This window comes from Stigmatopora nigra, chromosome 22, assembly GCF_051989575.1.
Source record: "Stigmatopora nigra isolate UIUO_SnigA chromosome 22, RoL_Snig_1.1, whole genome shotgun sequence".
Lineage (NCBI taxonomy): Eukaryota > Metazoa > Chordata > Actinopteri > Syngnathiformes > Syngnathidae > Stigmatopora > Stigmatopora nigra.
The window spans coordinates 3,306,427-3,321,637 of NC_135529.1; the positions used below are offsets into that span (position 1 = coordinate 3,306,427).

Here is a 15,211-nt window from a genome sequence, read left to right on the forward strand (position 1 = left end):
AGGTGCGATACATTTGGATCATTTCTCTACCTCTATCTTAGCTGCATACGTGCTACTGATATATTGTTGAGGTAGACTACATGGAGGGAACCATGAATTCCATATCTGTGATATGATGTAGTGAAGCAATGCATAATCTTTCTAATTCTAATCTAATTTTGGAAACTTGGCCACAGGTCAGTATATCAGCATGGTAAAGAACCCAGTCACAGCTTTAGGGTGACCGCTACATTGCTAAAGAAGATGAAAGACTGGCCAGACCTAAACCCTATTTGGCATCGCTACGCCTTGTCCACATTATTCACACCAAAATATCTGAAGCTCATTAGCCTGTCAAAAACCCATAAATATAAATCACTGGTTTCAAAGAGGGGGAATGTTCTGAAAAGTACGGAAATGTCTTCACTTTTATCCCACGAAAAAATTTACATCTCTAAGAATTTGAAATTTGCACTCACTTTTGGAAGATACCGTATTTAAACCAACTAGTATGTATACACAAATATCCTTTTGGTAAATACATTTTATATATGATGGATGTTAAGTCTGTATTTTAAAATATTGAATACCAGTGAAATCCAGATAGTTGGTGGAGTCAATGATGATGCCCACGAGAGGCAGGTAGAGCGCAGCCATTTTGGCTCTGACTTCGCTTTTGATGCAGCGATGATCAAGATCGTGAGAGCACAGCAGGCTGAAGATGGCATTGATGGCTTTCCTCTGGACCTTTCCCCTGGGAACAAATGCAGTCCATGCAATTCCTCAACATGGCGACACCACGCATTAAATATGCATATGGCCTTTTGCCCCCTTTTTCATACCCCTCTGACTCCATGTCGAGAGCTGCACTGAGCTCGGTGAGAAGCAGGCCGGTAAGGTAGTGCTGCTGCTTAAACTCATGAGAGAGCTCAAACAGGCCCAGGATCCTTTGCTGCTCTTGGAAACTACATGAACCAGAACTCTGTAAGAAGATAGACAATGCAATCCACACAAAATACAAATAATTATAATGCATGCATGTTCATTAAAAATGTGTGTTTGTTTTTTAGTAGTCATTGCTGACTTTTGTGTCCTCCATTTTACCAGTTAACTGGTTATATAGTTATGGATTTTTTTTGGACTCAATATGCTGAGTATAAAATCTCCATTTGAATTATATACAGACATTTACATTTCCTTTTCAATTGGGGCCTGAGTTATGACAGGAGGAATGGAATTTGTCCAGGGCAAAGAATAGCTGATTACTAGATCCACCTGTAACAAACGCTCAAAGAGTAACCAGTCACTGACCTGCGAGGAGATGGACGGACACGGAGAGGCGGGAGCCGAGGCTGGACTGCTGAAGAATAGGCTCAGGTTGAGGTAGTGCTCGTGACTGCAAATGATTCGTAGAAATTCTAGACGCATGCTGATCAGTGTTGGCATTGACACACTTTTGGCAGACATCTGTATGAGGCAGAGGACAGTCAGAGGGAAAAAAATTAACATGGAATCTTGTGTGTTTTCTACTATTTGCCATGTGCATATGGATTTTTCCTCAATAATTCTTTTTGGTCATATTTTACAATTAATCATTTCTTGTCTTATTTAAATGTATTTATTCAATTTACTTATTCCTTACTGTTCTTGAAAGATGATTCAATTTACTTATTCCTTACTGTTCTTGAAAGATGCTGTTAATTCATTTTACCCAACTCTTGTTCAATGACAATAAATGCATTCTGGATCTGAAATAATTCTAAATTCTTCATTTCCACTCACTGTTATATCAGAACACTTAATAACCACTGCCAAAGAATCTCTTCATGCAATCAGCAACAATGAGTGAAGATTCAAAAGCAACGATACTTTCCGGGAAATTTCATGACGCACAAAAGTTTTTATAAGAGAAAAGATGAAGTGCTCTTATTCTACATGGAATGCTGGAGCCTATACCAAATGGGAAGGATAACCTCAATTGGTTACCAGCCAATTGCAGTATGTGCACTTATATCACAGCATATTATTGCAAGTCCCAGATACAATGAAAACAAATCCCCAAAGTGTCAGTGACCTGGACCCCTCTTGCCAGGCATTTATATTAATACATATCAAAAACCGTCAATCAAAAATCCCTCAAGTCTCTTGTAGTTGATGTATTATCATTGGGAGGTTTTACCACTGAGGTTTACCTGATTGCAGTAGTTTTTCACCAGCAAGAAAACGAAACCTCGGTCCATAAGAGAAAGCAGGTCATAGACAAAGAAGGCCAAGCTGATGTTAACTTTCTCCGCTTGCTCTACCTCCTGAAACGGATGTCAACTAATTAGAAACGGTAATGTTTTATACAAAGCAAAGTAGCATCACCTTCTGCTGCTTGACCAGGATAGTCCCGATCTCAGCCGTGACCACAGAAACTATGGTTGTAATGTCGTCTTTAAAGCGATCTGAGAAGCGGCTCCTCCTTGGCACGTTGATTTGGTCCAGCTGAGATATATGCTCAGCCATGCTTTTTACCTAACAACAACACAAATATACCACCAGCTGTGAACAAAGTAATACATATATTGCAATGACGTCAGCACAAAAACAGTTAATGTTGGAAATTATAATAAAGATTCAGGGTCAAACAATGAACTATACAAAGATATGTCTCAAAAAGTCACTTCAAATGTACTGACCAGCAGCTCAAAGAAGAACCAGGCATATTTGTATGCATTCTCCCTGCACACTCCTGTGCTGACCACCATCTGCAGAGCCAGCTCTTCATGAAACTGCTACAAGAAACAAAAACACACAGCTTATTTACAAAAAAAAAAAAATACTTTTTCTTTTACCGTGTACAACTTAAAAATGTACCAGGAAAAAGCTTGTACCACACTGACATCTTGTGGACATAAAACATGGTATGGTTATCAAACCACTTTCTCCTAAATTACATTGTTGCTAAAATTGTGATACAATGAGAACAACTACAATATTTACATATTTCCATGACAGGGTAATTCTGGAACAATGTATAGTATGTACTACATCTGATATATTATATTAATCATTTGACCAATAAAAAAAAGTTTAATGTCAGTTACTGTTAATATTTTTCTAATTAATTAAAACAAACAAAAATAATGTAGCATAGACATACAGATATTTCTGAAAAATCTGCTGAAGTATTTTTGGAGGGATTTTATTACAAATAAATTGTTAATATTAATAAGATCGAGTCTAAAAATATTTGGCCTTTTTTGTTGACCTGAGCAAACATGGTTACACTCCTCATTGCATCTACCTTTCTGCTAGAAGGCCTGGTGCTTCCTGTTTGATTTTGATGGCTGTTTGTGTCCAAAATAGTTGACATGCGACTCCCTGGAAGATTGTGGCCCTGCAGACAAAACCATACACACTTAAATGTTCCATCACAATGAGCATGATGGATGTCCTAATTATAGCCTTTGGCTACCAACCTATTACAATAGCAACTGTTCAGAAAGTTTTGTGTATACTTCAGAGGTGGTGGATTTGAGTCACATAACTTGATTCTAAACAACAATATTCTAGTCAAATTTCTCCCCGCAATTTTCTTGACTCTAGCCTGATAAATTGGTGTTTGTGACTAGAGACGGACTGCTATACCTATGATTTGCTCATACAACATACGACTTAATCCCAACTCATGTATACCTTGGCAGCCAAGATGTGTTTGACCTCAGCATCCTCAGCAGAGGAGTGCGGTGCAGGAATGTCGGGGTTACTGCTGCTGCGAATCCTGGACTGCAGAAGCATGCTGCCTACCGTGGCTGCACAGGCTCGTCCCATGGTGCTGTAACGGCTCTCTGCAGATGGCATTGTACCACCCGTTCCTGTTTCCGGCCAAGCACACACAGTCCAGCAATATAGTGACGAGTTCAGTGCGAATTGATCAGGTTAACTAGTTATTTCGTTCATGCCTACATCAGTGGGATATCAATGCAAAAATGCAATATCTTTTAACATGGGTTAAAAGCAGTTAGCAAGGTTCAGCGGTCACACCTGTTTATAGGGCCCAATAGCAGGCACTCTCTTTGTTATTGACTGTTCTTGTGCACCTGCTAAAGCATTTAATGCATTGCTTTGTTTTCATTTGGGGGGCATTTACTGCCAGTGAACTGAGTTCAGGTGTGTATTTTAGGTATATGTTCCACACAGAAATATATTGTAGTGTGAATGTATTAATGTTTACCATTTGGAATATCTTGAGGAGGATCAGGAAGACGAAAAACCCAGTACACATAGGTAGCCAACAAGCTGTTGCGTCCCTGCTGGTCCCTGGCGAGCTCTTGACTGTTATGGAGACTGTTGACAATGGACACCACTGACTCGAAAGCAATCTGGGCCAAGTTGGCTGGAAAACAGAAAATAATGACATATCTATTGGATGCATTTAAGTCAGGCATATTATCATCTTACCAGTCTGGCCAGCAATGAGCATAGGCTGCATGATGAGCGTGAAGAGGTTGTCCAGTACCAAGTGAAGAAAAAGCACCAACGGCTCCAGGCTAGAAGACGACAAGGAGATAATGCTGAGCTTGAGCTCGTGCTCCAGCTTGTTCTCAGGAATCTTTTCCTCTCGGACACGCAGTGGAAATGTGGCGCCACCCTCCAAAGCATGACACAGTGTGAAGAACCGCTCCAGGTGGTTGTCCTGATTGGAAAAGCAGGAGAGTGGGGAAATGTACTTTCTACTTTGCATTTTAAGGAGGTACTTGGTGTAAATATTTTGAAATTCACTACCCTAAATATTGGCTGGCCACTAATTCAGGGTTTTCGAAGTTCAAAGTCAGCTGGGATAGGCTCCAGCGCCCCATACAACCCTTTTGAGGATAAGCAAGACAGAAATTGAAATGAACTTCCCATAAATTGTTTACACTTACCTGAGTGTGCACAGAAGACACAGCCTGAACTTCCAGATTGAACAATCCCTTGTGACTTTCCATCCACTTGACAAGGGATATCTGAGAAGGAAGTTTCTGCATAAAGGCAAGAGAAGGCAGCATATTAAAACACGGGACACACTTTTTAATAGGAAAAAAGTGCTGTTCAGATGCATCTTTAAAAAAAAAAAAGTACTGTACCTCAGCAGTGTGCAGTGAATAGTTAGGAGGTAGTCGATCCAATACAATAGGTAAGCAGAACTGACCCGTGTGCAGTCTGTCGTTAATCCATATAGGCAGCCACTGTATAGATGAGCGCCACACAAAATTATTGTGGAGATTTAGAAAGAAAAAGAAAAGATCTTGTTTGATGCTTACAGAGTAGCCAATGAGTGTTTCACAGTTGTTGCTCTGGTTCTGTTTCTGCTGACAGCTGATGTGGTAAAAAGTAAAGAGCAAGTGGTGTCGCTCCGTTAAACGGGCGGGAAGTGCCATCTTTACCTCTTCGTAGAAATCAGGCGATCTGATCCCCCCCAAACAAGAGAGAAAGAGCCTTAGTGAGGTTTGATTCCCTTGTCATCATGAAAGTTATCCTCTAAAACCACTAAAGATCAAAATAGGTAAAAAAATAACTTTTGGAATTGATTTGTTTTCAATTCCACCGATGAAATCATATCAAAACTTTACAAGCTCATTGTATTTCAGCTGTTTTCACAAGACAGTTGAAATGCAATTCAGCAGGTTACCAGATAGTGAAGACAATTGTGCTTACTTATTATGGTAGGTAACTGGTGTGTACACTTCCTGCACAAATTCAGGCCCACTGGATTTGCCGAAAATGATCTAAGACCGAAAACACACCAAATTAAAATAAGTTACTATATTAGTACATGATTTCTATAATTATCTATGAGGATGCATTAGGTAATGCGATCAAGGCAAACAGGTTTTGTGTTTCAGGATAATTTAAGATGTAAGAGACGGGTTACTCACGGGTAAAGCGCAGCTGGGGTCTTCTCCACTCATAAACTGGATTTTTATTGTGATGTTTCGTGCAGACGTCAATCTGTTGACAAAATTCAGCCTCTGGGGATATATGAAGAGCAGATTCCTGTAGAAGGCAAAGACAAAAATGGCTGTGAAATAAATGTGAAACGCCAGATGGCAGTGAAGATACATGTGTGACTTTACAATAAATGTAATCAATTGAAAGAGGAAAACAGTTATGTAGTCTAGCACACCAAATTCTTTAACTAAGTCAAATTGGTCACATGAATTAAAAAAAAATTTAAAAGCATCTCGTCATTAGTCTCAGTAGAGCAGAATACACAGTAAGTCCACTCATCTGTTTACTGGGGTTGTTTTGCATGTAGCAAATATGAGAATTTAACTCATAAATGTAGGTCAGAGCTTGTAGGCCAGCACAGAAAGTTTTTCACCGAGACAGCCTATCAGTGGTTAGTTATCATGAAAACCTCACAGTGTCAATCAAAAAACAAAGGCATAATGCAGCAAGCAATGTCATCTCTTGACTAATGAGTGTAGCCTGACTGTTCTCGTTGACTGCGGGTTCTTCGAGAAACAAAAGATGTAGCTGTTTGGACAAGTCGGTAAGTTTGAACCTCAGGCATTTTTCTTTTCCTCTTTCCAAAACCAATGTTTGCAAGTTTTCCACCAATGCTTTCAAGATACTCAAACTCTTCAAAGATAACAATTTTACAGTTGTCACTGAAGCTCACCTGTAAATGTTATAAGGGACATAAACCTCGCTGGAAGGGAACTCCAGCACTTCCTTGACATGTCTTATGTTCCTTTCAGCCACAGGAATGAGGGGGATGAGCTCAGTGGACAAACAGGCCTGAGGCAAGTCATGCAGTGGAGACATGTCCAGTTTTATGGAACCTGAAGGCACCAGGATATTAATATGACTGTTTGTTTTGCAAATGTAAAACTCAATAGAACATTTTGTGAATATCAAAACATACCTGGTATCGTCTTGATTCTTCTTTGTGGAGTTGATGTTTTCTTAATCTCCGACAAAAATTTGAGCAAGTCCTCATCACTCAATCTATCTCCTTCCTGCCACAAAAAAAGAGAATAATCAGAACTAGTACATCCAAACTTGGCTTGACAACAACATTCACTGTCACGTTGAAGTACAGATTTTTATTTTTAATATTTTTTTGTTTCTAAACTGTTGTTTGACTATAGTTGTGGTTGTTGTGGGACGTTTGTACCTTGTTCCAAAGTTACCCATCCATTTTTAACACGGCTTTCCAAAGTTAACTACCTTCTTTTTTTGCAGCCTCTTGATACAGTGGTTTCCAGGCAAGGTTGTGTAATGGAATGTATTCCGGAGATGGACAATGTATGTACATCATATTGATGGATCTCCGTAAGAAAGAGTTGATTTTTTGAGGCCAACCTGTTTGAAGATGGTGCTGATGGTGATGGTGGCAGGTTTGAATGCAGAGATGTTACATGGCTGCTCATCAAAGGTGCTGAAACGTTCAGAGTTCCTCCGAGGCAGTTGCGCTTTACGATCTATACTGCTTGATTTACCTGTAGGGGAAAAAAAACATATATAGATCATATGAAAAAGTGATTTTATGGGAAAAGGGAAAGAGCATACACCTTTTACACTGTCGGAATCAACGAGATCTCGATCGATGGTGGCGGTGCTGATGACTTCCATAATGTTGACAGTGGCCCAAGCGAATGGCATGCGGTAGCGACCTAGCCTCTGGCAGAAGGTCTCAGTCTGGCCTCTAAGTTTCTCCAACTTGTCCTTGTTCTGGAGGCAGGCCACAAGCAGGAATTTGTCAAATGTGACATTTCTCCAAAGTATGTATTATTATTTACTATTAGTACTAGGAGCTGTGCAATGGAGTGCGTTTACAACTCCTGTCATGAGGATTTCATTTAAAGTGAAAAAGTAAGGGAGATGTACATCTTGCATTGCTTAAGCCTTTATGAAGCATAATTCTACAGCATTAAAGTGAAAACATTTCAAGAACTTCAGATTTTTACCTTTGATGAATCACAATCCCTCATCATCATGTAGGGCTCTGCACATTCGCCAATTTCGCCTTGTTGCAGGACTTTTTCAATCTGTAACATAAAGTATAAAACCAATTCACCACGAAGTTGCTTAGAGGCACCAAGTAGCCCCTAAGGACCACATAAATGGATGAATGAATAAAAAAAATTCAACATGTGCACATTGTTTTGGATTAACTAGAATAAATTAACAGTACATTAAAATGTGTATCTATTAGAAAAAAAAACATGTTTTTAAATACTTTTTTCATAACATTTCATGATAAAAAACCTACTCAGTGTTGCATTTTAATATTGGTCATGAGCTTGGTAATGACAAAGCAAAGTGTTTTTGAAGTAGTCAAGCACCAATAACCTAATGGATTTCCCACTCACCTTTATAACTAGATATATGTCCGGAGAAGGGTAAGTGACAGAGAAGATGGCTGACCGGGCCAGCGAGGATGGATCTACATGGGGAGTGTGCGATCTCAAGAAGCCTTTAAACTGCTCTGAGTTTAAGTCACAGTAGAAGTTCTCAGATATCTGAAAGAAGAAGATGGATTCTTTTGAACTTCAACTCATTATTAAAAAGACCAGGTTATTGTCAGACAGCATTGTATAGTGATCCCTACACCTTGTACCCCAGTTAAGTTTGCTGACGTTGCTTGTACAAATGGTAAAAAAAAACAGTGGAGGCAGAATGGCCAGACAACAATCTCATGGGCCAGCTCAGCCATTCCCTTTGACAGCTCATTTTGTGATGTTAAATAATGAAACAGTTGAAATGTTAATGAAGAACAGCAATTACAGAGATTTACATTAGACAGTGGTGAGAAAGAAAATAAGATCTATAAAGCAAAATCAAATACTATGTTTAGTAAACATAGCATGTCCCTATTGTGTAAAAACAAAATATGGTCACCGAAACCAAAATCCAAATTTAAGTCATACTATTTATTATCTATCTAATTGATGCAATGGACACCGATTGAGGTCTGATCCATTTTTCAATGTACTACTCATTAAAATTAAAGGCAATAAGCAATAATGCCTAAAAGCGGACGCTCAATTTAAGCATTAACTGGTTCTGTTCTTATGCTTCCAGTGTAAACAGCTGCAGTATTCTCATCTCGACCTCGGGCTATGAACAAAGCCACATGTGCCGGTCATGTGATTCTTGTGATGTGCTGGCTCTTGCTCCTCAGTGGGCTTCTTTCCAAGAGGAGCGACCACACATTGGACCGCAGCAGACTTATTGGTTGGCCCAAAAAGAAAGCCAGATGTCAAATCCTATGCCGTAGATTTGTCATTCTTTGTTTAAATGAAAACCTCATGTTGATAACAGGCCATGCTACAGGAAGCCAAAATGCTGCAGAGCTAGGGGTGTGGTCACTATGTAATTATCAGTCTTCTGCTAAGCGGAACAAAGGTGTCAAACAAGAGATCTGCAGTTGTCAGCTCATGGTTAATAGCAAAAAATTCACTTGTGAAAGTCAGCCTATTAATCTTTAAAGTTCAAAAAAAAATATAGCAATCTTTTTCACCGAAGGCCAGAATCAAGAGAAAATTCTGAAGTTATTGCTGTTGAAATGAGCGGTTTTGTTTATTCTCGCAAGGATTGTGCGGTTGCTGGAGCATATCCCAGCCAACTACGGGCACCAGGTAGGGACACACTGAATTGGTGGCCAGCCAATTGGACGGCACCCTGCACAACTTGTTGCACTTATGAAGGTTTTCCTTAAAATTTGCCCATTTAATTGAATTACAGTAAATGCAATCATTAGTAAAATATGTTTTCTTGCAATCATTGCTTCCTTTTTTCACTAAGCATATCTTTTCTTGCCCCAGAGTTGCTTTTTATTCTTGCATTCAACAACAGAAATAGTACAACATTGCTTAAATTTGCATATTTGACATTGTAATTGTGTGCCTGAAAGATTGTGATTATCTTACCTTTTTCTTCTCTTTTAGGTCATACAAGGCCATGGTGGTAAATATGGGCTCAATATCAATCTCAAACCTAAGAAGAACAGATTTTTTTTCAGAAATGCTTCAAGTGCTGAAAGGTACTGACAAGTAATTGAGATTTCATTCGGCACTAGCTCCATCTCATATTTCTATTCTAGTTATTCTTATTTTGAGTCTCTGCTATATCTGGAAGTACTTAGTGCAAAGAAGGGATGAAGCCAGGGAATACATGCAACTCACACAGCTGTCACGGCAGTGGATTATCGAGTGGCCAAGTTTGTGTTAGTGGATGGTGTGATGGTGTGAAGGAGTGTGAAGGTGCTGTAAATGTGTGTGTGTGTGTGTGTGTGTGTGTAGGGGGGGGGGGGGTGCTTACAGTATGCTGCCTGAAACCACAATTGGCTACGTCATTTAAGAATGCTCAATATATGTGCATGAAAAAAGATGTATTTTCCATTTAATACAACCCTCTGCTTATAAAGTCATAGAGAAATAATCTTCCTACTTGATGGACTGGCATCGGATCAGGATGCGGTCTCCAGTGTGTTCTTTGGGGCAATCGGGAACTGGTCGGATCTCTACCGCGTCTTCCTGGAACACAAGCAAAGTATTACTTTTCAAAACTATAGATGAAAGTGTAGGCAGGATTGGGTTGCTACATTTCTGTGTTAATGTAGTCAAAATGTAACCTTATTCATAGTTTAGTTTTTTTCTATGTAAATGCATTGTGGAAAAATGTTTTTTCTAATGATCTTACCTCGTCAGTGGGTGGGTACAGCGCAAAGATCTCAGGGTGTCTGCTCCCCTGGCGGCTCTCCTGGTTGAAGCGGTCCAGTTCTTCGGGGCTGCTAAAGGCCAGCAGCCCCCCCACCCTTTGGTCCGGGGTTAAACAACGCAGGTTAAAGTCTGAGGAAGTCAGGGTCCGGCCAGAGTCATCATTCAGCCTTGCTAAAGTCGGAGATTTCACCTGAATAGAAATAGAAGATGAGGTTAAGGGATGTGAGAATATATTTAATTTTTTAAAAGCAGGGTATTTTCAGGGCTCATGTGTTCGCAATATTTACTCATAGCACCTTGACTGTACAAACTGGAAGGGAATGCAGAACTCTTGACAAGAATCCCTGAAGATTTTACTTGACAATGTGCTCTCAAGGGGAAGGCCATTACATTAACTATTATATTAAACCTTTAACTGTATTTATAAGTGCAAATCATAATGTGATGAAAATACATTTGAGAAAAGCCATATATTCTGCGATTGTGACTTTAAACCAAATAATGGCCTTTCATAAAAGTGTGCCAGATAAAGAGAAACACAACTGTTTCTCACAGACGTTAACCAAAATCAAACAGACAAAATGGAGATAAATACAATCACAAATATAAAGTCTCTTTTGTGCGGTGTCGATGTTTATTTTCTTGTAGAAGGCAAGACAAGGTAAATGTATTTGTGCAGAACAGTTGACCAAATACAATTACAACTAAGCAACTGGAGAATCCCTTCACTGCACCCAAATTCAAAAGCTCTCATGCAAACCATTGAATCATACAGAATGATTCAATCTCCACAAGCCAAACCATGCTGCTCTCATCTCTGAACCTGGAGTGACATTGTCCCCCTCAGCTGTACTTGTCTTTTTCACTACCATCACACATCAATTCCACATCCCACTGTCATGGACTGAAAGTTGCAGGCTGCAACAGCAAACCAGACCATGATGTGCCAAAAGACAATCGTACTTTTCTCCTTGTCGCTGTCACACTCTATCTGGCAAGCAGATCATGGGAAGCTGGCTGCTCCAATAATGGTCTTTTGGTTTGGGTGATTAAGCAGGGTAACTGTGAGGAGGAGGAGGTGGTTGCTCGTGACAAGGACTCTGATTGGTTGGCTTTGCCTCAAGCCAAGAATTGGTCAATTTGAGACAAAAGCGGATGGGAGCTTGGCACCAAATGTGAGTTAGTGAAGAATCTCGGAAGTAATTCAAAGTAGAACTCAGTATAGATTGCTAGAAAGAACGTGATGCTCGCAACAGACAGGTTTTTGAGGTGAAAATATTGATTAAAAAGTAAAATGCAATTGGCTGGCAACCAATTCAAGGTGCAGCCTGCATACTGCACATTGCTGGGATAGGCTCCAGCACCGCCACTATCCTTTTGAGGATAAACGGAATGGAAGAACAATGAATAAATATTAATTGAAAAAATATGTATATTGGTTTCCATAGTTCAAAACATACCTTCAATATGTGTGTATGTGCACTGCTACTGTTAAAATGTATGTGAATAAAAAATGATGGTAATTGATTGCGCCCTACATTTAGCGAGACACAAAAAAATTGATTTTCATTTTCAGACCATATCGCCAAGCTTGACTACTCTAGAAGAAAGACATTTCTGTGTTGTCCACTTTAAAACACTCCACCCTCCCCACTGCTCTTTCACAAGCCTTGATCTGTATGGACTGCCATCCTGCTCTGACTTCAGACCAACTTGCCACTAAATAAAATTAAGGCGCTATATTGGAGTTCCCTGACTACAAAGTATTAGGGTCATGCTAAAAAGATGAATGTCAATATGACAAGCATGAAAAATGGTAGAAATCAAACATGCCCAACATATACATACAAGAGCCTGAACTAAAGGGAAGTGTCTATTGCTTAAGAGCTACAGCATAAATAGATTTTGTAGAGTTTAACTTTGGAGATTTTGTATTTTTATGAGAATAAATTGAGTAATATAAAACGTATGACAAGAAAATGGTGAGAACATTCGCAACTTCAACATTAACAAAGGGAGTAAAAAAGGAGTACCATACATGGCCATGCCACCTAGACCCTATTGTGGACAAGCAAGAATTTTGACAATAGCTAAACTGGATGCTATTTTAGACTTAGTCTCAGTTATGTCCAGCAGACGCATGGAGAATTTGAAGTGACTAACACAATAAGTATGACACAACAGCTATGAGGCAAGTTAGAGCATTACACAATGATAGAAGGAAATGAGTGAGTCAACGTCTTGCCTCAATGACAGAGATTATTTTCTAAAGAAGAAAATGTTATATATGAAGTTCTCTGAATCTCCCTTATCTGATGTTTAGCTGTTATCTTAGGAAAATAAATTTGTCAATGGATTCTTACACTAATAAGGGCTGGCGGAGTTACCGTGTGAATGCTGAATGAGTTTCTTTAAGTGATTTATTTCATTGAATAGTTATGGAGCGCAAAAAATATTTGCCCGTTCGTCCAAAAGGATGTTGGCACGGTTTGCTTTAATAAATGAGTAAAGTAAATCTTACTGGTGTTTCCTCTTTGAGTGACTGGACATCAGACTGAAACGTCTGTTTCTGAAGAAGCTTGTGCAGGCCTGCTCGCTCTGAATATGCACTCCAGCCATCCCCTTGGCACCTTTGAGGAGACACAAACCCACACAAAGTCAGTGACGGACGGATGCACACACCAAAAACAACAAGCATGGTTACTGCAGATACACCTCTGCACTTGTAATCATTGTAGATAACCCCGTATTATTCTTGCACACTAAGATCATGGCTGTCTTTCATTGCATTAAATGCATCAGATTAGAGGTGTGTCATGTTTATCAGTTTTTTTGATGTGTCACATTTCCTGTTCACAGAGGTACTTCTGTCTCAAGTAACTAAAGGGTCTGCATTCGCTCTTCTCTGGTTCAGAGTCTGTGTGGAGATGGCTTACAGAAGCCTACATATACTGCTTAACCTTAAAATTATATTTCAAAATCAATCCTTCATCCAATTTCTTAATGTTAAAAGCTAAACATTTGAGAAAGTGAAAGGGATGGAACTGTTTAAGAGGCTTGACCTTCTAGATACAACAAGCCACGGCTGGGTGTAACTCTTGACGCAATCTCTCACATGGGGATCCAATTCCACTCTGAAATAGAAACAAGATGAAATAATAAATAACATAGACCAGGGAAAACATGAAAAAAACTTTTTTCCCCTTTTTTAATCCATCAAGAAGATCACTCAAATGATTTGGTGTCCTACCCTTCGTGAGGAACGGGGTGTCGGACAGTGCGGCACTCCTTCTCTACCAGGTCCACCTTTAGGTCGTCATGAGGGAAGTCCCCAAGCTCCTGCATCAGAGCAGAGTCCCCACTTCGGAGGTGCGACATCAGGAATTCCTCCAGGTCCAAAGGATCCAACGCGTCATATGTTTGTGGCTGGGGAACCGCATTGAAAGGCTTAGTACAAACATAAGTAAATATCTGTTTGTTATTTATTAGTATGTTAATCTCACTGTTTTGATTTTCTAAATTTAAATCACATGTCCACTCCTTCTGTGTGGAGTTCGAGTTTGCATGGGTTTAGTTCAGAGACAATGGCTTTGTATGGTTATTTTTCTGAAAATATTGAACCAGATCTGAAAGGTAGCATAATGTTGCATCCTTAGAAGAATTATAAATAGTTTCAAATAATGAAGTAAAAATGACTCAACTAAGTTAAGAGGTAGAAATGACTGCAGAAACTTAGCATAATGAGTCACTACTCAACCCAACAGTTGAGCGCCAAGAGAATTCTGTTTATTTGCAGACATGTTTCTGCACATCAGTCAACCCTAAGGCATGTTTTTCAGCAGCAAATTTTAATGCAAGGGCAGAGTCTTCATGATCCACCTCACACTACTGTTCTGATCTAGTTAACGCTGTCTTCATAGTGGTGATCCCCTCTGTTGCAAGACAGAAAACTAGAACAAATGAATGCAAATGTATGCATGCTTTTGATCAGTGCACGTTGCTATGTGGATGCAACAGTCTTTTCATAACGTTTGTATGTCTGCATATCAACACGGCAAAAAAAAAGGGTTAAGAAGGTTAAGCAGAGTTCTGAAAAAGTATTTAAAAAAGAAAAATGAAAGCAAGGACAATACATAACATTAGGTTAAATCAACAAGCTAGAGTAGTCGCTTACTTTTTTTTTACTATGATTGTTCTTATATTTGAAAAAGAAAAAAAAAGCTGTGCACTGACCCTGCCGACAACTGAAAAGTGACCCAAAAGGGGAAGCGTGCAAAATGGCGAATGCCGGATATGAGAAGTGACAGTGTGCACCTATACTATCGGCGCTGCCTGCTTTATATTGAAACTAAGCCATGATGCAGATCCTCTTAAATTTTATCCACACTTTCCTAGAAGCCGAAAAGAGCAGTGGATAATATCAAATAATTTGTTTTTGGACAGCTTAAAGATTCTAAATTGAGCCTTGAACCTATCTAACTTGAGATTTGAGAACAACCACAGGACATAACAGGAAGTGACATGGGCACACACAT

The 15,211-nt window shown here is 39.4% G+C and overlaps 1 protein-coding gene across 2 annotated transcripts in view; it reads right to left on the bottom strand.

Moving 5' to 3' along the window:
- LOC144215326 (dedicator of cytokinesis protein 8-like) overlaps positions 1-15,211 on the bottom strand; it is a 52,198-nt gene that overhangs the window by 18,609 nt on the left and 18,378 nt on the right. Inside the window, exons 7-33 of one of the 2 annotated variants that reach the window (XM_077744167.1) lie at positions 13,927-14,102; positions 13,739-13,810; positions 13,198-13,306; positions 10,657-10,866; positions 10,405-10,490; positions 9,885-9,951; positions 8,325-8,474; positions 7,920-8,000; positions 7,524-7,683; positions 7,315-7,451; positions 6,875-6,968; positions 6,629-6,791; positions 5,883-6,000; positions 5,662-5,732; positions 5,268-5,412; positions 5,091-5,192; positions 4,890-4,985; positions 4,426-4,660; positions 4,199-4,360; positions 3,661-3,839; positions 3,269-3,361; positions 2,661-2,756; positions 2,347-2,496; positions 2,172-2,285; positions 1,291-1,446; positions 822-961; positions 570-733 (exon numbers count right to left, since the gene is read on the bottom strand). In XM_077744167.1, the coding sequence (XP_077600293.1) occupies positions 570-733; positions 822-961; positions 1,291-1,446; positions 2,172-2,285; positions 2,347-2,496; positions 2,661-2,756; positions 3,269-3,361; positions 3,661-3,839; positions 4,199-4,360; positions 4,426-4,660; positions 4,890-4,985; positions 5,091-5,192; positions 5,268-5,412; positions 5,662-5,732; positions 5,883-6,000; positions 6,629-6,791; positions 6,875-6,968; positions 7,315-7,451; positions 7,524-7,683; positions 7,920-8,000; positions 8,325-8,474; positions 9,885-9,951; positions 10,405-10,490; positions 10,657-10,866; positions 13,198-13,306; positions 13,739-13,810; positions 13,927-14,102 (3,526 nt within the window). Of the gene's footprint in view, positions 1-569; positions 734-821; positions 962-1,290; positions 1,447-2,171; positions 2,286-2,346; positions 2,497-2,660; positions 2,757-3,268; positions 3,362-3,660; positions 3,840-4,198; positions 4,361-4,425; positions 4,661-4,889; positions 4,986-5,090; positions 5,193-5,267; positions 5,413-5,661; positions 5,733-5,882; positions 6,001-6,628; positions 6,792-6,874; positions 6,969-7,314; positions 7,684-7,919; positions 8,001-8,324; positions 8,475-9,884; positions 9,952-10,404; positions 10,491-10,656; positions 10,867-13,197; positions 13,307-13,738; positions 13,811-13,926; positions 14,103-15,211 lie in introns of both variants that reach the window. The other variant, XM_077744166.1, reaches the window with a different exon arrangement.